The sequence below is a fragment of the Schistocerca cancellata genome, chromosome 5 (assembly GCF_023864275.1).
Source record: "Schistocerca cancellata isolate TAMUIC-IGC-003103 chromosome 5, iqSchCanc2.1, whole genome shotgun sequence".
Taxonomy (NCBI): Eukaryota; Metazoa; Arthropoda; class Insecta; order Orthoptera; family Acrididae; genus Schistocerca; species Schistocerca cancellata.
The window spans coordinates 240,083,666-240,110,426 of NC_064630.1; the positions used below are offsets into that span (position 1 = coordinate 240,083,666).

At 41.8% G+C, this 26,761-nt stretch overlaps 1 protein-coding gene across 1 annotated transcript in view; it reads left to right on the plus strand.

Moving 5' to 3' along the window:
* Positions 1-26,543, plus strand: part of LOC126187447 (probable cytochrome P450 301a1, mitochondrial) — a 196,346-nt gene extending 169,803 nt beyond the window's left edge. Inside the window, exons 9-12 of the mRNA XM_049928533.1 lie at positions 5,106-5,278; positions 7,610-7,691; positions 20,947-21,162; positions 23,341-26,543. Coding sequence (XP_049784490.1) covers positions 5,106-5,278; positions 7,610-7,691; positions 20,947-21,162; positions 23,341-23,451 — 582 coding nt within the window. The 3' untranslated portion in view covers positions 23,452-26,543. The remainder of the gene's footprint in view (positions 1-5,105; positions 5,279-7,609; positions 7,692-20,946; positions 21,163-23,340) is intronic.
* Positions 26,544-26,761: the final 218 nt, after the last annotated feature.

Sequence of the window (26,761 nt, forward strand, 5' to 3'; positions counted from 1 at the left end):
ATATGGTACGCGTGCAATCGATGTTGATGTAGCATTCTCAACACCGACGTTTTTGAGATTCCCGATTCTCGCGCAATTTGTCTGCTACTGATGTGCGGATTAGCCGCGACAGCAGCTAAAACACCTACTTGGGCATCATCATTTGTTGCATGTCGTGTTTGGCGCTTCACATGTGGCTGAACACTTCCTGTTTCCTTAAATAACGTAACTATCTGGCGAACGGTCAGGACACTTGGATTATGTCGTCCAGGATACCGAGCAGCATACATAGCACACGCCCGTTGGTAATTTTGATCACAATAGCCATACATCAACACGATATCGACCTTTTCCGCAATTGGTAAACGGTGCATTTTAACACGGGTAACGTATCACGATGCAAATACCGTCCGCACTGGCGGAATGTTACGTGATACTACGTACTCATACGTTTGTGGCTACAGTATTACAGCGCCATCTATCACAAAGCGAAAAAAGTGGTCCAACTAAAACATTCATATTTCTTTACGTACTACACGAATATGTAATGAAAATGGGGGATCCTATTTAAAAAACGCAGTTGATATCCGTTTGACCCATGGCAGCTCCATCTAGCGGGCCCACCATAGCGCCATCTGGTTTCCACCGTCAAGCTAGATAAGCTTCGTTCTTTGCAGTTTTTTCGTTTGACGCTTATATCGTGAGATATTTGGCCCGGTCAAGATCAATGGACCACCCTGTATATACACTGACGACATCCAGTGCACAAAAAGTTCTCTTGTCATGTGATGTTTTCTCAGTATCACGATGGACACACAACCGAAACTAGTCACAAACCAACGTCATATCTCACCGGAAGTTGATCGGCGGATACTTTCTTGGAACAGTTCGTCCAGTGCTCATTGATGGTATGCAATTATCTATAAAAACAATAAAACATACCGCCAACTGAGGACTACAAAATGCTGCAGCATGCAGGAAATCATATTCTGTGATGTAATTCAAATGCACACAAACAGTGAAAACTCCAGACGACCATAGCTACCCATGAACGGTTACAGAAGACGTGTATATGTCACAATCTGTGTTTTTCTTGCATCGCGCCAGTCCTTCCTCCGTTAGGGTGGATCCGTTTTCTTCAACTGTTTTGTAGCCACATGTGCCCTCTGTACCCTTCCTCATACATCAGATACCTATCTGTAATCCCAGATCGGATATATCGGTCATTTTGCCTGTAGCTTTGAGTATCATTAAATTTTTCCCCGTTACCTTCTTTTTTGAGCCATACGACTCTGGAATAAACAACACAGTGATTTATCCGAAATCACGTTGCATTCTAGGTGAGATTAAAGCTACATCTGCTATCACCAGTGCAGCTTCCCTCTAGCCATATCGAAATTGCGTTCCTTCCGCTCACCGACGAACCATATTGTTTGTTCGTCTTTATGTAGTTCTGTTTGTTTCTTTCTATCTTATCTGCTAAACGCATCCTATCATTTCTCACTCTTCCTCTGATCAATCAGCTTCTTCTCCATATTCTTATGTACTCTCGTCCATTTCTGTTAACAAGAGTGACACTTCTTAAATTCCATATATTCATTCGTGTATCTATTATCATATTATTATTATTATTATTATTATTATTATTATTATTATACTGTACTGCTCCTGTAGTCTGGATATTGTAATGTTGAATCACTAAGAATGTGTGGTTGGATGCAATACAGTGTCTTGCGTCTCTAATGATACTAAATGAAATAAATGAATAAATGGAAAGAAGTAAATAAATAGGATGTCCCAGGAGAAATTGTCAATATTCAGGGATATGATAGAAACGAACATTTGAAGCTAAAACTTTCAGATGGACATCTGCCCTACACAGAATGGTTTCTGAGATAGAACACATTTAACGTAGATTGTTATTTATTTTCAGTATTATTCAGTACATTGTCAGATTTGCACATCTGCAGCTGTAAATAAACATTGCAGCATGCGTTTTGCAAACGATCTGTTGAAAAGTAAGTATTTCTGGCGCATTCACCTCGTACACGTCACATTATATCTGATGTCGTCATCAGCAGCAGCAGTAGCAGCAGCAACAAGAATAAGTTCTGAAGTCTGCTAGGTCGGAGACGAGGTACTAGCGGAACTGAAATTGTGAGAACGGGTCCTGAGTCGTGCTTGGGTAGCTTAGATGGTACAGCACTTGCCTGCGAAAGGCAAACGTCTTCAGTTTGAGTCTCGGTCCGGCAAACAGTTTTAATCTGCCAGGAAGTTTCAATAACAATAACAGTTTGCAGACCCTGGCTTGGTCTGTTTCGCCATCTCGTCCTGTTTTCCCTCTGGTCCAGTCCTCGCCTGTTTTTTCAAAACTATCCTTCACCCCTTTCGGCCATCTGTCCCTGGCTCTACCTCCTGGCCGTTTCCATCGCATCTACATTTCGTGCATTTTCTTGGGAATCCTCTTGTTTTCCATTCTGTTTAAGTACGCGTCCCATCTTAGCCTTCATGTTTCTATTCTGCTATGGAAGGTTTCATCTTTCAATACTTCCTTTACCATTTCATTCCTCATCCTATCCCTCCTTGTTCCACCTATCCTACTTCTGAGGAACTTTATTTCACATGCCTGTGATCTGCTTATATCTCTTTTCATCATTACCCATGTACTCCTATATATCACTTCTTTGCTTTTCTATGGGACATCTTTGTTGCAAACCAGGTATATAATTCTTTTCAGGAACGCTTCTGCCTGTTCGCCACATTCACTGGTGTCTTTCTCACTTCTTCCATTTTCCTCTATCACACAACCCAAGTACATGGCAATTTCCACCTTCTTCAGTTGTTCATCTCCAATGCCTATTTCGTTAGTTGGTCTTTATATCTTTCTAGCTGTAATCAAGATCTCACGTTTGTGTACATTAAATATCATTCCATAATGTCTCACAGTTCCTTCCTAAGCATCCAGCTGTTCCTGAATCTTCGCCTGTCTATTTTCTCAATTCATTAAGTCATCCGCAAACAACATTTATTTTATCTTGTCTTCTCCAGCTTATCTGGCACCTTTGTCACTATCTCATCCAGGGCCATTGCCCTGTTTCACACGAATTGCTCGCTGGAACCCATCTGTCCTTTCATTTCCCACTTCAACACAACTCATACTTCCACAATACATCTCCACCACTCTGCTTGTCTCTTTTTTCCACTCCGTTCTTTTCTAGCGCTTCCCATACTTTTTTTCTACAGACGCTATCAAATGCCTTTCCTAGATCGAAAACGGCCTTCACGAGGTCTCCACAGAATTCATAGTGGAGCTCCTGGGGCTGCCTCATTGTAAATATGTGGTCAATAGTTGATCTGAAACCATGTTGTTCCTCTCTCAATTTGTTCTCGACACTTATTCGGATTCTGTTCTCCAGGATCTTTAAATATACTTTGGAACAGTGTAGTACCAGTGTGACTCCCCTGTAGTTTCTACAATTCTTCTACTTCCTTTCTTGAATATAGTGACAATTAGCGCCCTCTTCCAATCTTGTGGAGTCGTCTTCTCATTCAATACGACACTTATCACAATATAGAGCCACTATTTCCAAACAGCCCCGACTGTCTTCATCATTTCGACACTTACTTCGCCCGTACCTGGTGCCTTTCCTCCTGTCGTCTTGTCTTGTGCCATTTCCATTTCTTTTCACGGCGGGTTCTTTTCCCTCCACTGTTTACAGCTGCCTTCTATAGTCTATTATTCTCATCTCCAAGACCGTTGGGATTTGACAAATATTCAAAGTACTCCCCACCCCCAACCCCACGGCTGTCTTCTCCTTCACTTTGTTATTTACCTCCTTTCCATTTCTGTCTGTCTCTGTTGCATCCTCTCTCAAACCTCTCCTCTTACTTTTGACAATATAGTACTTTCTTACTGTCACTGCTATCTTCCTCCTTGCCCATTCTTCCATCAACTTTCTTCTCTCCTCAGTCACTGTCTTATTTTCCTCTGTATTCTTTTTCTTATATTCCTCTCTCCCTAACTCGGGTCTTTCTCAGAACTGCAGTCTTAAGGCCTTGTTCGTCCTTCTCATTACCTCCTTGACTCTTTCATTCCATCGTGGTGTCCCCTTTCACCGTTTTGTGACAGTTGTCCTTCCGAAAACAGCTACTGCAGCTTCTACCACAGCATTTTTAAATTGCCCCTATTCCTCTTCTCCTGTTCCTGGTTCATCATTTGGTAACCTATGCCCTACAGTTTCCTGCTATTATTCCTTGACTTCCTTTCCCTTCAGATTCCATACTCTAATTCTCCTATCCTGCTTCTCTGTCTTCATCCATTCCTTCAATATTTTCATGCTCCTCACCAATAGCCGGTGTCACTACCCAGTGTCTCAGATGTTAGTACCTTTATATGCGTTACAGCTGTTGTACAGCTCACAACAAATATCGGAATATCCCACTGTCAACTTCAAAGCGTTTGTGAATTCCTGTGAGAACATGCTGTTTTCCTTGTCTTAGTATCTCTACATGTTCTCCATTGAGCGTAGAACAGTTCATCACGCAACCAAGATTCGCCTTTCGTTCGTATTCTTCAGACTTCTTCAACCCCATAAATAAAAATCTAATGGCTCATAGTCTAGCAATTTTTGTGGCTAGTTTAATCTCACCACGCCCAATACAGTGGTTAAGATACTTACGGTTGAGATGAAATGTGTGTGCGCAGTTATCCCAAAAACAAATGTATGTTAAATGAGTTCTAGCTCAGAAAATAGTTAGGAACATATGACCATATGAAGTTTTTTGCTTCAATCGATCGTTCCAGTCATATCTCTGAATATTGACCATTCGTCCTGAGACACCCTGTATAATGTTGTAATGGACAGGGACTTGCCGGCCGGAGTGGCCGTGCGGTACTAGGCGCTACAGTCTGGAGCCGAGCGACCGCTACCATCGCAGGTTCGAATCCTGCCTCGAGCATGGATGTGTGCGACTGATGACCTCAGAAGTTAAGTCGCATAGTGCTCAGAGCCACTCGAACCATATGAACAGGGACTAACAGGGTGTATACAGGTACACACCTGCAACTCATTGTTTAGCATTTAGTCCCAGACATGTGAGACTCACAAGCAGATGAAATCTTCCAGACTTCCAACGCGGCGGCGGCCTGCCTGTACTACCTGTCCAAGAACCCGGAGGCGCAGCAGCGGCTGTTTGAGGAGGTGCACGGCCAGCTGCCAGAGTCGCAGAGTCAGCCGCTGACGGCCAGCAAGCTGGAGGAGTGCCGCTACCTCAGGGCGTGCTTCAGGGAAGCCATGAGGTGCGCGCCCAGCACACTTTAGCTCTGCGGCATTGTCAGTATTATCAGCCAGGTTATAAAAGAAAGCGCAGCCCTATTGAACTGCTAGTTCGATGTCAGTCTTAATAATAGTCGTAAGATTTAATAGTTGATGTTGTGGTCTTCAGTCCAGAGACTGGTTTGATGCAGCTTTCCATGCTACTCTATCCAGTGCAAGCTTCTTCATCTCCCAGTACCTACTGCAGCCTACATCCTTCTGAATCTGCTTAGTGTATTCATCTCTTGGTCTCCCTCTACGATTTTTACCCTCCACGCTGCCCTCCAATACTAAATTGGTGATCCCTTGATGTCTCAGAAAAATGTCCTACCAACCGATCCCTTCTTCTTGTCAAGTTGTGCCACAAATTTCTCTTCTCCCCAATTCTATTCAATACTTCGTTATTAGTTATGTGATCTACCCATCTAATCTTCATCATTCTTTTGTAGCACCACATTTCGAAAGCTTCTCTTCTCTTCTTGTCCAAACTATTTATCGTCCATGTTTCACCTCCATACATGGCTACACTCCATGCAAATACTTTCAGAAACGATTTCCTGACATTTAAATCTATACTCGATGTTAACAAATTTCTCTTCTTCAGAAACGCTTTCCTTCCCATTGCCAGTCTACATTTTATACCCTCTCTACTTCGGCCATCATCAGTTATTTTGCTCCCCAAATAGCAAAACTCCTTTACTACTTTAAGCCTCTCATTTCCTAATCTAATTCCCTCAGAATCACCCGATTTAATTCGACTGCATTCCATTATCCTCGTTTTGCATTTGTTGGTGTTCATCTTATATCCTCCTTTCAAGACACTGTCCATTCTGTTCAACTGCTCTTCCAGGTGCTATTCTGTCTCTGACAGAATTACAATGTCATCGGCGGATCTCAAAGTTTTTATTTCTTCTCCATGGATTTTAATTCCTACTCCGAATCTTTCTTTTGTTTCCTTCACTGCTTGCTCAATATACAGATTGAATAACATCGGGGAGAGGCTACAACCCTGTCTCACTCCCTTCCCAACCACTGCTTCCCTTTCATGCCCATCGACTCTTATAACTGCCATCTGGTTTCTGTACAAATTGTTAATAGCCTTTCGCTCCCTGTATTTTACCTCTGCCACCCTCAGAATTTGAAAGAGTGTATTCCAGTCAACATTGTCAAAAGCTTTCTCTAAGTCTATAAATGCTAGAAACGTAGGTTTGCCTTTCCTTAATCTATTTTGTAAGATAAGTCGTAGGGTCAGTATTGCCTTACGTGTTACAACATTTCTACGGAATCCAAACTGATCTTCCCTGAGGTAGGCTTCTACCAGTTTTTCCATTCGTCTGTAAAGAATTCGTGTTAGTATTTTGCAACTGTGGCTTATTAAACTGATAGTTCGGTAATTTTCAAATCTGTCAACACCTGCTTTCTTTGGGATTGGAATTATTATATTCTTCTTGAAGTCTGAGGGTATTTCGCCTGTCTCATACATCTTGTTCACTAGATGGTAGCGTTTTGTTAATCTCTAAAAAATCAAACCGCCCGTTCAAATACACAATATAAACTGTCGCATGATACTCCATCTTACCAATCAGCTGCGTCATTTCTTTTTCCGTGGGACAGTGATTTCAATGTGTACCGGAGTTCACTGACACGTGCCTTCAAACAAGTGGAAACTTAGTTAAGCGTCTTTATCTTCTCGACGTGGCAAAACTTTATGGCGAAGTCTGAGGGTATTTCGCCTGTCTCATACATCTTGTTCACTAGATGGTAGCGTTTTGTTAATCTCTAAAAAATCAAACCGCCCGTTCAAATACACAATATAAACTGTCGCATGATACTCCATCTTACCAATCAGCTGCGTCATTTCTTTTTCCGTGGGACAGTGATTTCAATGTGTACCGGAGTTCACTGACACGTGCCTTCAAACAAGTGGAAACTTAGTTAAGCGTCTTTATCTTCTCGACGTGGCAAAACTTTATGGCGATGGCAACGCTGTGGGTGCCTGTCCAATCCATCTGGACATACATTGCCGCCTTTGGGTCCCGTTGGCCTGGAACTGTCCAGCAACTTTGATTGCCTAACCTATCGCTCGCTCTGCGCAGCTATAAGCTGGGTCATGCCGATAACTCCATCCTTGATCTGCAGTATTATACCAACTTATATTTAGTCGTTTACTTAGTAGAACTGTCTCTTTGCTTTCCACTGACTGTATTTTGCGTTGTGCTAAATGTAACATTCTCCTTAGATGTTATCATACAGATAATCTGTAACGAAATCGGTTGTACTACAAGAGACTTTCCAATAACTCGGCTTTGTTGCAGGTTGAAGCCCATAGCACCAGGCAACGCCCGACGGGTCCTCGTCGATGACTTTGTCTTAGGCGGCTACCGTATACCTAAAGGGGTAAGCGAGCGTTTGTTACTCCTAGCGTAGCTTAATGAAGACATAAGAAACACAGTGAATTACTCTTTAAGTTAGTAGCTATAGTTATTTGGCTATATGTATTTACTAGACGTTTGGGGGCTCTTTCGTATTGAGTCACCACTTTGCAGGGGAGCTGTCTGCCGTTTGTTGTTCCTACAACAGCCCGTAGGATTTTTTAAATTTTATTTAATACTTTTTTTTAGTCATCATAATTGTGATGTTTGATAAAACTTACCATGAATTTCTCTCCTGTGCCAACCTCTTCATCTCAGATTAGCGCTTGGACTTCCAAGCTCTTTCCCTGCGCAGTTGACCCTCTATAGTTCCCTCTAGTGCCATGGAAGTTATTCTCTGATGTCTTCACCAGTTATTCGAAGAACCCCTTCATTTGTTACTTACAGTGACGCAGCGAAAAATATTTCGCCATACCTCTCCTCCTTCTTCTTTCTTGATGAATCAGTAACGTTTGTTACCCGCAAACTTCTCTCTTTCTTTTTATCGTTTCTTATCAGCATTATTAAGTTCCATATAGTTTTCGTGTTTTCCAGATTTGGAATTTTTAGTTTCGTGCACCATGCATCATATACAGCAACACGGCCTCCTACTGCATTCTTAGATGTTCCTTCAAAGATGTTGCACTTACCTAAATGAACTCTATGCACTTCGCTTTCTGGTCTGAGGCGACAGACAAGTATTTAAGCCACACAAAAACTGTGAAAAACTGACTGCATTGCATGAGTCCCTAGACTGTATTATTTTTACTATAAATTTACTGAAATTATATCCTACATTTCGGGCTAAGATTCTGCAGTAATTGATAAGTTCCTTGAAGAGTAATTAGTTTATAATTTTCAAGACTGAAGACGTAAACGCTGCTAACAATTCCATGCTGTCACTATAGATACAAGACTATGACATATTGTGCACGGAATACAGTTTAATGTTTCACTCTTCAGATTATTAATATGGGAGTCATACTAATTGTAAGATCTGTACGGAAGCCGTAATCTTCTGTTAGGAAATCACGACGGAGTCAGTTTAATAACAGCCAAATTTTCACTCGTCATTCAACAGTTTCTTAAATTTGTAAAATTATTAGACAGTTCATTCCTTAGTGACTGTCTACTATGAGTCTGAATAATATGCTATCTGGCGTTACGACTTACAGTACAAAAGAAAAGTTTCGTTTAATTAAAATAAATTATCTGGAATCTCACCCAAATCTATATCATTGTACATGTCCACTCTTGTAACTCACGATCATTTTGTTTATGTAATATGTTGGTAAAACTGTCAGCACCGCTTTACACTCTGCTTAAAAGCTGATAACACCTCAGTACCTGAGCTGCGTAGCACATCTTCTCGCTCCACATCGCGGAAACACGACCACTTATGACTGGCTGATACCAGCCATGGCGAGTGAAAGTCATACACTATGATCTCGTATAGTAGTGTGAATCACCTATATGACAAACCATAAGTCTTAAATAAAATTTACGCCCACTGCCAAGATATGTTTTCCAAAATGTCAAATGACCTTTTATTAACTATATCTTTATATGTCTAAAGGATAGGCGTGAGATATTACTTCTCCGCCACAAGAAATAGCTGTTCAAATCGCTCTGAGCGCTATGGGACTCAACATCTTAGGTCATCAGTCCCCTAGAACTTAGAACTACTTAAACCTAACTAACCTAAGGACATCACACACATCCATGCCCGAGGCAGGATTCGAACCTGCGACCGCAGCAGTCCCGCGGTTCCGGATTGCGTCGCCTAGAACCGCACGGCCACCGCGGCCGGCAAATAGCTGTTAATGTGTAGTATTTTCCATTCTGTCCACTTTTGCATAACATTTATGAACACGCTCAGGCTATTCTTAAATTCTCAGAAATCCAAGAATCGTTCCTTACTTTCACATATTATTCACTCCACACATAGTTTGATGCCATTGTAAACGGTTTGTTGTTATTTACTGCAAAAATTTTTCTGAGTATTACGTAATTGTCTCTCTGTCAAAAACTATTAAAGATATTGCTTTGGAAAACTATTATAGCTATGTGACTTAGTTATGTAATGTGCTATTAAACTCGTTTAATTACAACAGAAGTAGAACCACAAGATGGCATATGATTTAGCAACTTGGTAAACGCCATACCCGCACAGTGTGCGAGCTGATGTAGCCATAGCATGGGAACAGGCTTCGTTGCTACGTTTCCATGTAGCACCTCCACAGGCAGTCAGTACCATTTATACAGATTAAATGTATGATACTATATCACAGAAAACAAGTGATTCTTAAGTTTTACTGGCAAAGTAATAAGGACTACACAAAACTGCTCAGTTTCATTAAATATTCCAACCACTAAATTGATCAAAAATTCTGTTTCTAGAATCTCTTTACAACACTACTCTAAACTGTTCCAAACATGTAATAAACTTAAAAAAATAAATCTTTTCTAAACACTTAAGCCTGTTTATAAAGACAAGTTTGTTGAAGCCAAGATCTTTTTCCTACCAACATGGTGTTATGATTTAAAAGTACTACCTTTCTTAAAGTTTCGCCGGCCGGTGTGGCCGAATGGTTCTAGGCGCTACAGTCTGGAACTGTGCGACCGCATCGGTCGCAGATTCGAATTCTGCCTCGGGCATGGATGTATGTGATGTCCTTAGGTTAGTTAGGTTTAAGTAGCTCTTAGTTCTAGGGGACTGATGACCTCAGATGTTAAGTCCCATAGTTCTCAGAGCAATTTTTTTAAAAGTTTCTTCCTATTGACAACAGTCTGTGAAACACCGATTTCCGTCAAATCACCAAAGTTAAGTGCCGTCGGGTTTCTCTAGCACTTGGATGGATGACTACGAGTCTTCCGAGCGCTGTTGGCGATAGGGTTGCACTCTGTCGTTGTGAGGCCAATTGAGGAGACAGTTGACTGAGAAGTAGCGGCTCCGGTCACGAAAACTGACAACGGCCGGAAGAGCGGTGTGCTGACCACAGACCCCAACATACCGGCATCCAGTAGCGGCTATCAGCTGAGGATTACAAGGTGGTCGGTCGGTACCGTTTGGTCTTCCTAGGCCTGTTCAGACGAAGTTAATTAGTTTCTCCCAATTACCAAGTTACAGCGAAGTTATGTTCTTCTTTCGTGAATGTTAAAATACGATGAGTATCTGACACTTTTTCAATAGAATAGTTTAACTTTCAGTCCTGCCTTAGAAGAAGCGCTTCTGTTTTTCTTGTTTACACACTTTTTTCTGCAGTAATGCCATTCTATTGTGTAGCAAACGTAACAGTTCGACTCTTTTTCACTAATCGTCCAGAACTTTTCCTGCAAATTCAATAATGCCTAAGACTACAATTCAGTTTTGGATATATAAAATAAATGTCACTAGGTATCTTCTCACTAGTTTCATTTACAATTGTAAATTGACAAATTTAAACACTGTATCTCTTTACCATAGAAAATGAATTATAGAGTTTGCTAGTCCTCTCAAGTGGCACACAAAGTTTGATTCACTAGAAATGTTTTATGCTCAAAGTGTGAATGAAAAAAAAAGAAAGAAAAGAAAAAAAATGACGAAAATAGGTTGCGAGTGGAAGTATTTTTGCACTGAACTGACTCAAAATGTCTGTGTTATATTTCACACAATTCTATACAAAATTTGAAAACAGGAAAACCATACATTTACATTTACAGACTATGCCATCGATGGTCAGGTGTTTCCCTTAATTTTCTTAACGGCCACATACATAGCAAGTAGGTAACATTTCTTCCCAAACGTCTTAGTAGGCTTCCAGCTAAGAGAAAAGTACACTGCTGGAAAAAATTTTGCACACCTGGAAATATGACGTCGATTTTGATACGATGATGCCATAACAGTTAACAGCGGGATAACAGATGTACCGATAATAGGTTCACCGGCGTCCACCAACAGATAGTGTAGTGGTATGACTACCAGAACGCCATTTGTGTCTACCCTCTAATAGAGAATGCTCACAGCCAGAAAGCTCAATCTGGTGCAGATGTGTGAAGCAAGCAGGCAACCATGCCACAGATACGCACTAGTGCTTCCTGCAGCCAACTGAATAGTCTGAAAGGTGTCAAATTGTGGCATTATGAGTGGCGGGATGCTCCTATCGGAGAACAGCCACACAAGTCGGACGTGCTGCCTCAGTTGTGCAACGATGCTGGTATCAGTGGTCACGTGAACATTTTTACACTAGTAGACGAGGTTCTGGACGTTCACGCACCACATACGGCAGCCATGATCGTCGTATTGTAAGGGCAGAAGTGGCAGATCGTACAGCTACCACAGCACAGATCAAGCAGCTTGTGAGCACAGACGTGTCAGCACGAGCTGTTGCGAACCGGTTATAAGTAGTGGGACAATGGGTACGCACAACTCTACTCTATCTCCCACTCAGACCACAGCACCGACGTCAACGGCTCGACTCGTGCCGTCAGAGAATCGCCTGGAAGATGGAGGGGCGAGCCGTGGTGTTTAGCGATGAAAGTAGATCGTAAGCCCTTACGACGCAGGCCGTGAGCGCTGTCTCATAGAGTGCATTCGTCCAAGTCACATTGGCCCCACCCAAGGCCTTATTGTCTGGAGTGCAATAAGCCACAGCTCTAACACTTTTGGGTTTCTGGAGGGCACGCTAAACAGCACTCGGCACGTGCAGAATGTTGTTAGACCGTTCTTTTGCTATTGTTGCAACAGGAAAGCGATGCGTTGCTCCAACAGGATAATGCTCGCCCACCCACTGACCATGAAACTCAATGTGCTCTGCAAGACGTGCGGCTACTTGGCAGCCCAGCAGGATCTCCAGACTTGTCTCCAATCGAACAAGTGTGGTATATGATGGGACGAGAAGTGACTCCTCTGGTTCGTCATCTAACAACTCTTACAGAACTACGCGAACGGGTCGAGTAGGTTTGGCATACCTTATCGCAGGGCAGCATTCGTCATCTGTATAGTCGACTGCAGCGCCTGCATTGCTGACTGTGGAGGTTACACATATAGATGTTTCAGCATGGGTCGCTACCTGATACCTCAGATCCGCTTGTGCTAGTGTGAGAGGCACCCACATGCCTTGCTCATACTGTGGCATCAAGCAGTCAGGCCTGCAAGATGAGTGGTCTGCCAAGCGAGTGGACTCATTCTTATTTATCAAGTAACATGGGCTCTAATACTCACAATTCAGTTACAAATTATTCTCCTGTTTGAATATTACATAACGGATAACGCACATCCGACTATTAGTAATTTACACAACTCTGACTGTTCACTACGCTCTGGTAATACCACGTTTTCTTTCTTACCCAACGGCTTTGATCAACACGTGGCCATCGCACTGAATATGAATGGCACACACATAAATTCTGGATATCATGACAACATACTATTTGAAGGAAAAGGCCACCAATCTTTTTCTTTTCACTATCTTTTTTATTCCGATAAATTCTATAACCTAAAAACACCATTACATTTTCTACTACAATTGCACCTGAGAAACTCCACCCAGTGGGCATGGCTTTAAATTTGTGATTCTCTATCTTATGGTCTCGTAATTAACTAACACTACAGTGCACTTTCTGGATAGGATGGTGGATCTTTTGCTATATCTCACACTTCGACTCTCACACCCATCGCCCGCATCTCGTGGTCGTGCGGTAGCGTTCTCGCTCCCCACGCCCGGGTTCCCGGGTTCGATTCCCGGCGGGGTCAGGGATTTTCTCTGCCTCGTGATGGCTGGGTGTTGTGTGCTGTCCTTAGGTTAGTTAGGTTTAAGTAGTTCTCAGTTCTAGGGGACTTATGACCACAGCAGTTGAGTCCCATAGTGCTCAGAGCCATTTGAACCATTTTTCACACCCATCATCACGAAAATTTCCTCCAGACCGAGCAGTACAAAAAGGAACATGCATAACCCACTGGCTCTGAACCTATCTTGCTACTCTCCCACGCAAACCACACATACTTAAATTACATGAAATACACCACACTGGCAACATGGAATACAATACAAGGAATAGTCACAACGTTATAATTACATCACTTTCAGCTTTCCCACTTCAATTAGTATTCATCCCAGATTCACACGACACTGCCCCATTTCGTAACTTTTCTTTCCTACTATGAACTCTGGAGGATATATACACGTCTTCCTGTGCAATGCAAGCCAAGTGGCGTTGCTGGATAGACGGCTGACTCACCTTGTTTCACTCTCTGAGTATTATAGTTTGAATCACGCGTCACACGAAAACATAACACGCAAAGTAATATTAAGAACATATTCATCACACACGCGAGTCCTCAACTGATACAATGGACGAGTACTTCTCCTTATCCTTTGTCTAATACACAGATTGAGACTCACACAGTACTCACCACGTAGAAGTACTCGTCTCTAATTTCAAGTCCTGCACACGCCATTTCTTAAATATTTCCAACTTATAGTACACACGCCAGTAATTCAGCTTCTTAATATTACCTGCCTGACATTTAATTCTCCCCACAAAAGTTCCTGAAATAGAGAAATTATTATTCCAAACTACTCTTAAGTATTCCACAAGCGTACCATTCTATCCTCTCTTTTGTCTCTACGGAGCACACCTAAGACAGGTCTTACCAACACAAGATCCAGCGCCAGAATGCTGAAACATGGCCGTTCTTCAGGTCATCTCGCACCTCTGTCGAAGTGGGGGAGCACCTTGCTACCGTATTGGTCAGCCACATTTCAGGCACTCAAAGCTCAGGTAAATTTCATCTCTTTGGTTCCACCAAAAGTGACCAAAGGACTGTCTCAAAGATAGATATTGTACATTCACTATCTGCGGTTAGCAGACGACCATACATTCATTCATTACACAGATCCCACCGAATTGGATGCAGGGATTTATTTTGTGGGAGTGCACATATGATCAATTAAATAAATAAATTGTCATTCTTTTCTACACTGGTATCCGGCTTCGGTGTATTAAGTGAAAGTGAGTTATTACTACAAAAAATATGTTGTTCTGACAAAAATAAAGAAGAATGTTGTACCTATTTTCAATGTAGGACGTTACTGTAACCTTTCAATTGATTTGTAAATGTAAGCATTTCATGTGATCCATATGCACTGTCGTAACAATAAATCTTGAGTTAACTGGAGACTTCTAAAAGCGTGTACTAGTTTTTTCCAGCAATGTGTATTATATATACAAACACAAAAACATTATTCACAAAAAGTGCACAGTGTTCTCTCTCATTCCTATTGTGTCTCATACAATTCGTGTCCGTAACGCAGAACTTTCTTTTCCATCTGCATTCTCCTTGACCCCCACCTCATCATCCTCTATCATGCAAGATTACTAATTTTAATTTTAACTACAACTTATTCTCTTCAATCAACGTGGCATATTTTACTGGAATCTCTGGTCACCCTTTACAGCATACTCTTTGCAACCTGTCATAAAAATATTATATAAGTCAGCTAAGAATATTTTCTCAGTATTAATGTAGTCTTGAGACCAAAGACTAATTTGATGCAGCTCTCCACGCAAGTCTGTACTGTGCAAACCTCTTCATTTTCGAATAACTACTGCAACCTACACCCATCTCACCCCTCCTCCCGGACTTCACCACATTACAAAACTGATGATTCCTTGATGGATTAAGGTATGTACTATCATCAACCGATAGTTTCTTTTAGTCAACTTGTGCCATAAATTTCTTTTCTCCTCGGTTCTATTCAGAACCTCCTTATTAGTTACTCGAAATGCTGATTTAATCTTCACGATTCTCCTATAGCACCACAATTTAGAACTTTATTCTTATATGAACAGTTTATCAAGCATTTTTCACTTCATACAAGGATATACTCTAGTCACATACCTTCTAAAGGGCTTTCTAACACTTAAATCTGTATTCGCTGTTAGCAGATTTCTTTAGTCAGGAATGGTTTTCTTGCCATTGTTAGTCCACATTTTACATCCTCTCTACTTCACCCATCATCACTTATTTCATTGCCCAAATAACAAAATTCATCTACCACTTTTACTGTCTCGTAACCCAGTCTAATACTTTCAGCATCGCTCGATTTAATTCGACTACATTCCATTATCCTTGTCTTGCTTTTGTTAATGTTAATCTTACGAGTATATCCTCCTTTCAAGAATTGTACATGCTGTTCAACTGCTCTTCCAAGCATTTTCTTTCTCTGACAGAATAACGCTGTCATCAGCAAACCTCAGAGCCTTTATTCTGTCTCCCTAATGTTTAATACTTTCTCCAAACTTTTCTTCGGTTTCCTTTATTGCTACTCCATATATAGATTGAATTACATCTGAGATAAGCTATAATGATGTCTCATCCCCACTGCCTCCCTTTCATGCCCCTTGACTCTTATAACTGCCGTCTGATTTCTGTACAAGTTGATATAGTCTTTCGTTCCTTGTATCTTTTGCAAGCAACAACATTACCTGCTTCAGGTTACGCAGAAACTTTCTACTGGAGTATAATGGATACAAAGCTTTGCGAAATAGCGGCATATTCAATTTCTTCACTTAACGAACTTCATTTAACGAGAAAAAATAGGCATTTCTTTTTGACTTACCCTCGTATTTCGCCCCTGCTACCTTCATAATTTTAAAGGGTGTATTCCACGTAGTGAACGTTGTCAAAATCTGTCCCTAAATCTAGAATTGTTATAAGCGTAGGTCTGCTTCTCTTCAACTTGTCTTCTAACATAGATCCTTGGGTTATTATTGCCTCACTTGGTAATACATTTCTTGGTTTCACAATAGTCTCAGATAGCGGTGTTGTCTTAAGCCCCTGCTGTTCAGTTTGTACACGAAGAAGCAACGACGAAAATAAAAATAGGTTCAGGAGTGGGTTAAAATTCAGAGTGAAGGAATATCAGTGACAATATTCGATGATGACGCCGTTATCCTTAGTGAAAATTAACAAAAATTACTTGAAGTATTGAAAGGGATGAACAGTCTAATGAGAACAAAATGTGAATTAACAATAAACCTTATAAATGCGAAAGTAAGTAGGAGTAGCAGAAAAGAGATTAATGACGAACTTAACATAAAATTTGGGAACCACAGAGTAGCTTAAATTAAGGAACTCTGCTACCTTGGAAGCAGAACAGCACATTATGGGAGGAAGCAAGTAGGACATTCTCGTTGCTGTCGTCTTCATTCTAAAGACTAGTTTTATACAGATCTTCACGAGACCCTATCTTGAGCACGTCTCTTCATCTGCGAATAACTACTGTAACCCATATCCTTCCGAACCTGTTTACTGTATTCATCTCTCTGTCTACCTCTACAATTTTTACCCCAAACACTACCCTCCAACACTAAATTAGCAATCCCTTGATGTATCCTATCAACCGAGCCCTCCTTTTAGTAAAGTTATACCACTAGTTTCCTTTCTCCCTAGTTCTGTTCAGTACCTCCTCATTGGTTACATGATCTACTCATGTAAGTTTCTGATTTCTTCTGCAGCACCACATTTCAAAAGCGCCTATTGTTTTCCAGTCTGAACTCTTTGTCGTCCACGTTTCGCTTCCATGCAATGCTACACATCAGAAAAATACCTTTAGAAAGGACTTCGAAACACTTACATCTATATTCGATGTTAAAAAATTTCTCTTCTTCAGAAACAGGTTTCTTGTTATTTCAGTCTACATTTTACATCCTCTGCGCTTCAGTAATCATCAGTTATTTGACTGCCCAAATAGAAAAACTCATTTACTGCTTTTAGTGTCTCGTATCCTAATCTAATTCCCTCAGCATTTCCTCGTTTAATTCTTCTACAGTCCACACCCCTATTTTGCTTTTGTTAGTGTTAATTTCATACCCTTCTTTTGAGACACCGTCCGTTCGTTCAACTGCCCTTCGATGGCCTTTGCTGTCCATGTCATCAGGAAACCTCAAAGCTTTTACTTCATCTCACTGAAGTGTAACTGCTTCTCCAAATTTTTCTTTGGTTTCCCATGCTACTTGCTCAATTCATAGAGTGAATAACATCAGGGATAGGCTAAAATTCTGTCTCCATTCCGTATTCAACCTCTGCATCCTTTTTATGCCTCTTGACTCTTGCAACTGCCGTCTGATTAGTGTACAAGTTGATATAAACTTTCATTACGCCTACTACCTTCAAAATTTCAAAGGGTGTATTCCAGCTAAACTTTTCAAATGATTTCTCCAAATCTATAAACGCTATAAACGTAGGTTTTCTATTCTTCAACCTATCTTCTAAGTCGTAAGATCTGTATTGCATCACGGGAATCCAAACTGATCTTTGCGGAGTTCAGCTTCTATCAGTTTTTCCATTCTTATGTAATAATTCGTGTTTATATTTTACAAGCATGACTTAATTAACTGATAGGTTGGTAACATTCACGTGTGTCAGAGCGTGGTTTCCCTGGTATTGGAATATTCTTCGTGAAATCTGAGGGTATTTCGCCTGCCTCGTATCTTTCGTATGTAAAATGTACTCATTCATCTTCTACAGCATTCCTTTCTCCTGTTTTCAGTAAATCATTGCCTTCGAAACCCTCAACTTCTGGTTCTTTTAACTTCTTCCATTTCCTTCATTTCCTACCTTTTTGTACTTACTCCATCTTCAGTCTACAATTCATAACTCATAAATTGTGGTCAATGTCCATATCAGTCCCTGGAAATGTCTGACAGTTTCGAACCTGGTTCAGAAATCTCTGCCTTACCATTATACATGGTGAACATTAATATAACCGACGTACTGTAGAGACGGATTTCTGAGTGGAAATGGAGGAAGCAAGGGCTTATAAATATGTGTCTGGAAACGCATTATTATCATGGTAGATGACGTATGAAAGTTCCTCTGATCAAGTGCCGTGTGTTTCCTGTGTGTTGCAGGCTGTGTGATTGGCTTACCATACTGTAAGTAGTAGAGTGGTCCGGTATTCATGTCGGTAACAAGCCGAGATGGTGTTTGTGTACGGCCAAGCAGATGGAAACTGTCGAGAGGCAGCACGGCTAACCCAAAACTGTGCGACTTCCAGATTTGGAGAACCTGCTTCTACAGAATAGAACCCGGGCCTCCAAATCTGGTGTACGCACAGACCGTCGCCTCCCTTCACGTTCGTGTGTCTGACAGGACCCACTATCACACAAATGAAATGTTGAAATGTTGTGTGATGCGGTTTGTGTCAGTGAGGGCGCATGCTTAGGTACAACTGTGCTGCCTCTATCGTTTCCATCTGCTGGGCCGCACACAAACACCATCTCGGGTTGTTCCCGACATGAATACCGGACCACCCTTCTGCATACAGTACGCTGCGTCAATCACACAGCCTCAACACACAAGGAATACACAGCTCGTGGTCAGAGGAACCTTCATAAGTCAGCGACATCTACCGTACGAATGATGCACTTCCGGATACATGCTCACAGGAACTTTTTTCCTCCATTTCCAATCAGGAATCCGCCCCTACAGTTTGTCGGTTTTAGTAATGTTCACTCTGCATAATCAATCTGAAACCTACCAGTGCCTCCAGGACTCTTCCACCTTCTTTCCTAATTCTTAAACCAAGTGTTAGCGATGGTTAAATCATACTCCACTCAAAAAGAAATCTCACTATATGGGCGACACTCTTCTGTCCCTACACTAAGATAGATATCACTCAATCATTTAAAATACAGTACCCCGGACAGTTTCCGAAGCTTCTCATATACGAGACCATACACAGCATTGTGCAAAAATGCAGCATCCAGTGCAGGGTTTTATTCGTATCTACAACATCTAATATGCTGATATCTGATAATTAACTGAAACCCTCAGCTGCCGACAGATGATGTCGATATACCTCGAATGGGACCCCTGAAAATGTGTGCCCCGACCGGAACTCGAACCCGGGATCTCCTGCTTACGTGCAGACGGTCTATCTGAGCCACCGAGGACACAGATCAATAGCGCTACCGCAGTGACTTATCCCTTGCATACTTCTCGTGAGACCCACATTCCCAACTGCCCACAACCTACATACGTAATGTACCTAATAGATATTTGCCCATCCACTCATTACTCGCACACACTAACGTGACGATTCCCGTAAGAGTTCGGGCAACCTATGCGCATTCGCACAGGCTAAGGTCAATGGCTGCGTAGCCTTTAACTATTTATAGGAAGATAGCAACTGTTATCGAAAGAACAGATACCATTGATGACCCTGCAGCTTCTCTAGAATAAATGATAATTAATTGAAGCCCTCAGCTGCCGACAGGTGGTGTTAATATACCTCGAAGGGGACAACTGAATTAACTATCATTTATTCTAGAGAAGCTGCACGGTCATCAGTGGAATCTGTTCTTTAGAGATCCGTTACTATCTTCAAAGAAATAGTTAAAGTCTACCCAGCCATTGACCTTCGTCTGTGCAAGTGCGCACAGGTTGCCTGAACTCTTACGGGAATCGTCACCTTAGTGTGCGCGAGTAATGAGTGGATGGGCAAATATCTATTAGGTACATTACGCACGTAGGTTATGGGCAGTTGAGAATGTGGGTCTCACGAGAAGCGTGCAAGGGATAAGCCCCTGCAATCGCGCTATTGATCTGTGTCCGCGGTGGCTCAGATGAATAGAGCGTCTGCCATGTAAGCCTGATCGCGGGTTCGAGTTCCGGTCGGGGCACACACTTTCAGCTGTCCCCTTCGAGGTATACCAACACCACCTGTCGGCAGCTGAGGGTTTGAGTTAATTATCATTTATTCTAAGAGAAGCAGCACGGTCATCAATGGTATCTGTTCTTTCGAGAGCAGTTACTATCTTCATATAAATACTGATATCTATTCACGGAAGGCCGTATCAAGAGGGCCAGAAATACGCAAACTGTCATTTACTTCTGAACGTTATGGGATAAGACAGGGATCGAAGAAGGAACGTTGGTGAGCAATGAATTTATTGATGCTGTTGGAAGATTGGTATTTTGGTATCTGGTGACTGGATGAGGAATGCGGCAAATGTTTGTGACTCCTCCTGGATCCAGAAAATCGTGTGATGGCATAGGTAACGGCGAAGGAACGTTGGTGGACGATCTCGTTCAAGGATTTTTGAGAAGAAGATATTCGATGCTGCCTAGACAAAAGACGGTCTCACGCAACACGGCAGGCAATGCGCACTGTAGTTACCTCTGGCTGTTGTTGACACCAACATCATCGCTGTGATGTAACGGCTATTCCATGAGTATCTTTTTGGACTTACAGGTTGACCTCGTCATGGGACACCCGCAGCTCTCGGTCTCTGAGCAGTACTTCCCTCAGGCGGACCAGTTCCGCCCAGAGCGCTGGCTGAAGGGCCCGGACGGCCGGTCGGAGGCGCAGGACGCGCACCCCTTCGCCTCGATGCCCTTCGGCTTCGGCCCCAGGATGTGCATCGGCAGGCGCTTCGCAGAGCTGGAGGTCTACACGCTGGTGGCCAGGGTACGTATCTGACGTGTATTGAGGCTGAAAGAAGATAGGAGGCCCGGGCACCTGCAGAGGGGAAAGAAGCGGTCGTTAGTTGTAGGTAATGATACGGAAGTGGCATCATGGAGGGGGGGGGGATATACCCAGTGTACGTCCCGGTGTATATAGATCATCAGCAAAAGAGGCCATCACAGCGGCAACTGAGAGCACAAATTGCAATCAGATGCGGCAAATCATCATTTCAGCGTCAACGATGACGATCACGTTCCGTATGAACACATTTTCCATTCTTTGCGGAGTTTGACAGCGCTCATAATGTTCCTAAATAGCTGTCGATTTGCGGCATGATCAGAGGCCTCTGGTCAATAACAGAGGCTTGGACTGTTCTGAAATGAGACCAGCTGTAGATTTATGAAATTGCACTACACCGTGGAGTCTTATAAAATCGCCTTGGGTGTAACAAGCTTGTACTAAAGATCGCAGACGCCCATAAGGATAGCAGAGTAGCTGTGAAATGTTCATGTGGGATTTTTAGGGTAAACAAAATTACGAGAACTCCTGCAGAGAACAAAGCATCAGATCAGGCAGTTAGTACAGTACTGTAGGTAGGAAATGTGGAGAATGAAAATACTACAGTATTAGCTGTTGACTGATACGCTATTCCAGCAGAAAACAGTCATGCGTACGAGGGTATGCAACGCATTTTTTCGACCATTTCCGGACGTTAAAAATGCAGAATTTGCTGTGGGACATCGTGTAATATTCCTGCTTCTGCCCCTATAGTCTCATGACGTCCCGGCGGTGCTATACGTAGCCTACAAAATGGCTTTCTTATCAACACTGTACAAGAAAGATTGTCCCATTAGCCATCTACCGGTTTCGGTGATTAACCATCATCCAGGATGTAGGGTACAACAGATTAGTTAAAAACATCCTACATTCTTTTGAAACTGAACGATGTCGAAATTATCCACAACAACAATCTGCTGTACCCTATATCCTGGATGATGGTTCATAACCGAAACCGGTAGATGAATAATGGGACAATAAACAGCTGATGGTTAAAATGCATTTTAGAAAGTATTTTATGACTGTTGAACCTCACCACATGGAAACATTCAAAATGGTATTTGTAACGGAGGTGCCTTCCAAGCAGAGAGCTGTCATTGAGCTCCTTTGGTGGAAAACCAGAAGATCGCAGATAATCAGGGGTGCTTGCAGAATGTCTACGGAAACGTGAAAGTGAATAAAAGCACCTAGGTTGTTGGACGTCGCGTCTGTCATAATCACAACGAGGTAGTTCGAACCTGTCTGATCTCCCGCACACACTGCGACTCACGTGATACAGGAATGTGCGGACCCTCTTATTCTAAGTGATCGATAGATCACACGCAAACACCTCGCTGCTCACAGGCGAATACACATAGGTTCATCACTTCAAACCGGAATCAAAATGGGAGACCATGGAGTTCTCCTTTGAAGAAAAAATTCAAAGCCGCACCCTCAGCTGGTAATGTCATGACGAGGGTCTTCTGGGATTCTGAAAGGGTCTCTCTATTTTTTGTCACCCCTCATGGTGCAAAAATCGACTCTGAAGTGTGTTGTGCTCCCCTCGGAAAATTGAAGAAACCACTTCAGCTAGTTCGTCACCACAAAAATGCAAACGAACTTTTCTTTCTCCATGGCAATGCAACGCCACGCACAAGTCTGCACACGAGAGAGGAGCTTACAAATGGACTGTTCTTCCTCATCCACTCTACAGCCCGGATCTCCCACTTTCCGACTTCCATCTGTCTGGCCCAATGAAGGAAGCACTCCGTAGGAATCAGTACGTCGATGATTGGGAGGCTATTCATGCAACAAGACGTTGGCTCCGCCATTGACCAGTAGGTGAAACAAGGCTGTCACATTGAACGGAGATGATGTTAAAAAATACGACTTTGTAACCATCGAGTGGAGAATAATATGGTGTGTTGGTATTGTTTACAGGAAAAAAACGTGTAGCATTACTTATTAAACACACCCCGTAGCTTATAATGGAAAGTGAGAGCTACTTAAAACCGAAAGTAAAGAATAAGGGCCGCTAAACTCGCAAATACCATCTACCTTGACACCCTCTACCACACCCCGGACTCCTTTTCTTCTCCTCCACACCCCAAGACTGAACTCAGAGTGAATGTTTTCTGTCCGCAGATAATCCGGCGCTTCCGCCTAGAATTCCACGGTGACATCAAGTGGAACACGGGCTTGATCCAGTTCGCGGCATCACCCCTCAAGTTCAAGGCCATAGACAGAGACTGCTGACGACCGAGCCGTCGATAGACCCATCTCTACGGTGAATGATCCATGGTTGGTTGGAAGGTTGGACTCGCAGTGATGTGCGACGGCTTCGGAAAGATGCTACGCCTTTCAGCTTACAATATATGTAGCTGTCCGATTTTGTTAACAGCTCACTGCAAATATTTCTTCACTTTATAATAATTATACAAAAATATCCATCGTTATTTTACCTGATAAAGATAACTGTTAAATTAACTACATGATCCTTTTTGCATTGCTAGAGGATTTCCACGTAGGACAAGGATAAGACGTTGCCAGAAGCACAGTTTAGTGGAGTGCGTCACATGGTAACGGTTCTGGCATTGTACAAGAAAGGTAACGAAGAATTTGGCAGTTCTCATATCACATGAGACATGAGAGATAAGATGGACGTGGAGCGGAATGAGCTGAGTGACACAGTGCCTTAGAATGTGACGTCGTGAAGTAGTCACGTGGGTCAAAACCGCATCAGTTTCTGTCGGGTTTCGGGAACGTGCTACGAAAAGTGAACGAATACGATCCAAGATCGCAGTTCTACAGCACAAGCGACACCAAGCACAGCGTTTCGTTTTTTTCTTATTTTTGCAATTGCATATATTGCAATAAGCTGGTCCGAGGCTCCTAGAAAATGATGGGGAATGGTTCCATAGTGCAATTTTTTTTTTTTTTTTTGGCATCAATCTTCTCGCTGGTTCGATGACGCCCACCTTTGACTGCTCTCCTGTACCAAACACTTCATCTCAGGTACCACTTGCACCTACTTCCTCAGTTATTTGTTGAATGTATTCCAATTTCTGTATTCCTACTATTTTTACCCTTTACGGTTCCTTCTAGCACTACGGAGGTTACTCTTCGATGTCTTTAACACATGTCTGTTAATCCTGTCCCTTCTTCTTGTCAATGTTCTCCATACTTTCCTTTCTTCGCTGATTCTATGGAGAAACTCCTTATTCCTTATCTTATTGGTTCATATGATTTTCAACATTCTTCTGTGGCATCACATATCAAACTCTTTGACTATATTCTTTCCGGTTTTCCTACGGTCCATGAGTCACTACCATACAATGCAGTTTGTGAAACGTAAATCCTCCGAAATTTCTTCCTCAGATACAGACAAACGTTTGACATTGGCAGACTTCTTTTGTCCAGCAATGCCCTCTATACTGTGCTGATCTGCTTTTTATGTCCTCCCTGCTTCGTCTACTGGTGTGTTATTCTGCTTCCACGATAGCTTCTTCTGCTTCCTGGTCCGGAATTTTGGTGTTAAGTTTATCGCTAATGTCATTTCTACTACTCCTCGTTACTTTCGTCTAGTTTCCATTTACTCTCACTCCTTAGTCTGTACTCATTAGACTGTTCAATGCATTCGACACGACCTTTAATGCTTCCTCACTTTCACTAAGGATAACAATGTCATCAGGGAATCTTATCACCGACGTCCTTTCTCCCTGAATTTTAACCCCACTATTTAATCTTTCTGTTATTTCCATCTTTGCTTCTTTTATGTACAGATTGAACTGTAGGGGCGAAAGACTACATTCCTGCCTTAAACATGTTTTAAACCGAACACTTTGTTCCTGCCTTCACGTTATTATTGTTGTCCCTTGGTTCTTGTAAAGATCGTATATTATCCGTCTTTCCCTGTTTCTGACTCCTATTTTTTCTCAGAATTTCATTTCACATTGTCGAACGCATTTTCTGTGTCGACAGATCCCACGTAGGAGTCTTGATTTAAGCCTTGCTTCCATCATCATTCGCAAAGTCAGATCTGCTTCCCTGATTCCCTTCCCTTCCGAAAGCTAAACTTATTAACATCTAAAAGATCCTCAGCTTTCTTTGCTACCATACTTCAAGTGCAAAGGTACTGAGTTGGAAATCTGACCATATCCAGATGTTCTGCTCAGTCTATATTTGTGTACTTCCCCGCTGGTATAGTGAAAATGACAAATTGGAGACGAAACTGGAAGTCACGAAGGCAAAACAGTAAGAAATATAAACGTTGTTGACGCTAGTGTCATGTTTACAAACTACTTTCTCATATGTGTGTTCGACGCCCACAGGGGAATAAATCTTTAGCTCCCACGAATGTTTATAACATTGTTTGCTAGTACAGATGATCAGTGATACTTAGTTTAGCAGGAGATTATAGCAATCCCTTTTGGATCTGCTGGAAGCAAAATGAAGTTACTGGGGATTTTTTCAGCGTTTTTTTGAGAACCGGTGATGAAGTTAACGCAGCTACTTAACGCGTGTCCATTTCTGTAAGTAAACTGCGCGTCAGACGTAGTCGCAGACCATGTCGGCCGTCACTTCACGTGAGATGGTTTCTGAGTGCTGACCACCTAGCTACAAACGACGTCCGTCTTAGCTTGTAAATACTAAAGTCTTATAATATTACCTTATCCTATCAATGTTAACCTTACTAAATTCTGCTGTACTATGTACTGTAAAGATATTTATTGTAGGTGAAAGCGCTTAATTAGTTTCAGTTAATAGTTTTTTTGTCTCTACTGATAATGTAAATACTTGTACAGAAAACGCAACTGCCAGTCAGGTAACAGACAACATATCATTCGTCAGTTCATCTGTTGGCAGTTATTCGCCATTAGTTTCACAGCGGTTACACTAATTATTTGTCTTTAAATGTTTGTAACTTCTTAACTAAAACATATACAAATTGAGTTGATGCAGCAGTATTTTCCAACAGAACATTCATTTTCTTTATCTGCCACTTTTGTGGTTCTATCACATCTTTTCTTCTCCATAAGTGGTATTCAACCTTTTTTGCCATCATTTGTCTTAAGCCCTGTACTGACCACATACAAAATTGTAATTTCTGTCCTCCAAGCGAGTGTCACATCCATTTCTGAACGATTACTAAATCATAGCATCTAATATATTTGCTGTATTCATTAGTAATCCGTACTAATTTGTCTTGTGAGAAAGACGAGAGGTATATCACGTATTATGCGGTATACATTGTATTTTTGTTACCACACTGCCAGTGAATAAGAGTTATATCTGTTACCAATGTAAAAAAAATGCTATTGAAACGTTGTATTATTATTTCATATTACTAAAAATAAAGAAATGTTTTTAGTATGTCATAACATGATTTGTATTTATTATGGTAATTTAATGCTCTTCTATGTGCAACTGCACAAATTCTTATACGTTTTCCCATATATCTTCATCCTTTATTTATTCCTAAAGCACATCTTCTTGTTGTTCTTGTTGTTGTAGTAATCATTCCGAAGACTGATTTGATAGAGCTAACTCAGCTTGTCTATTCTCT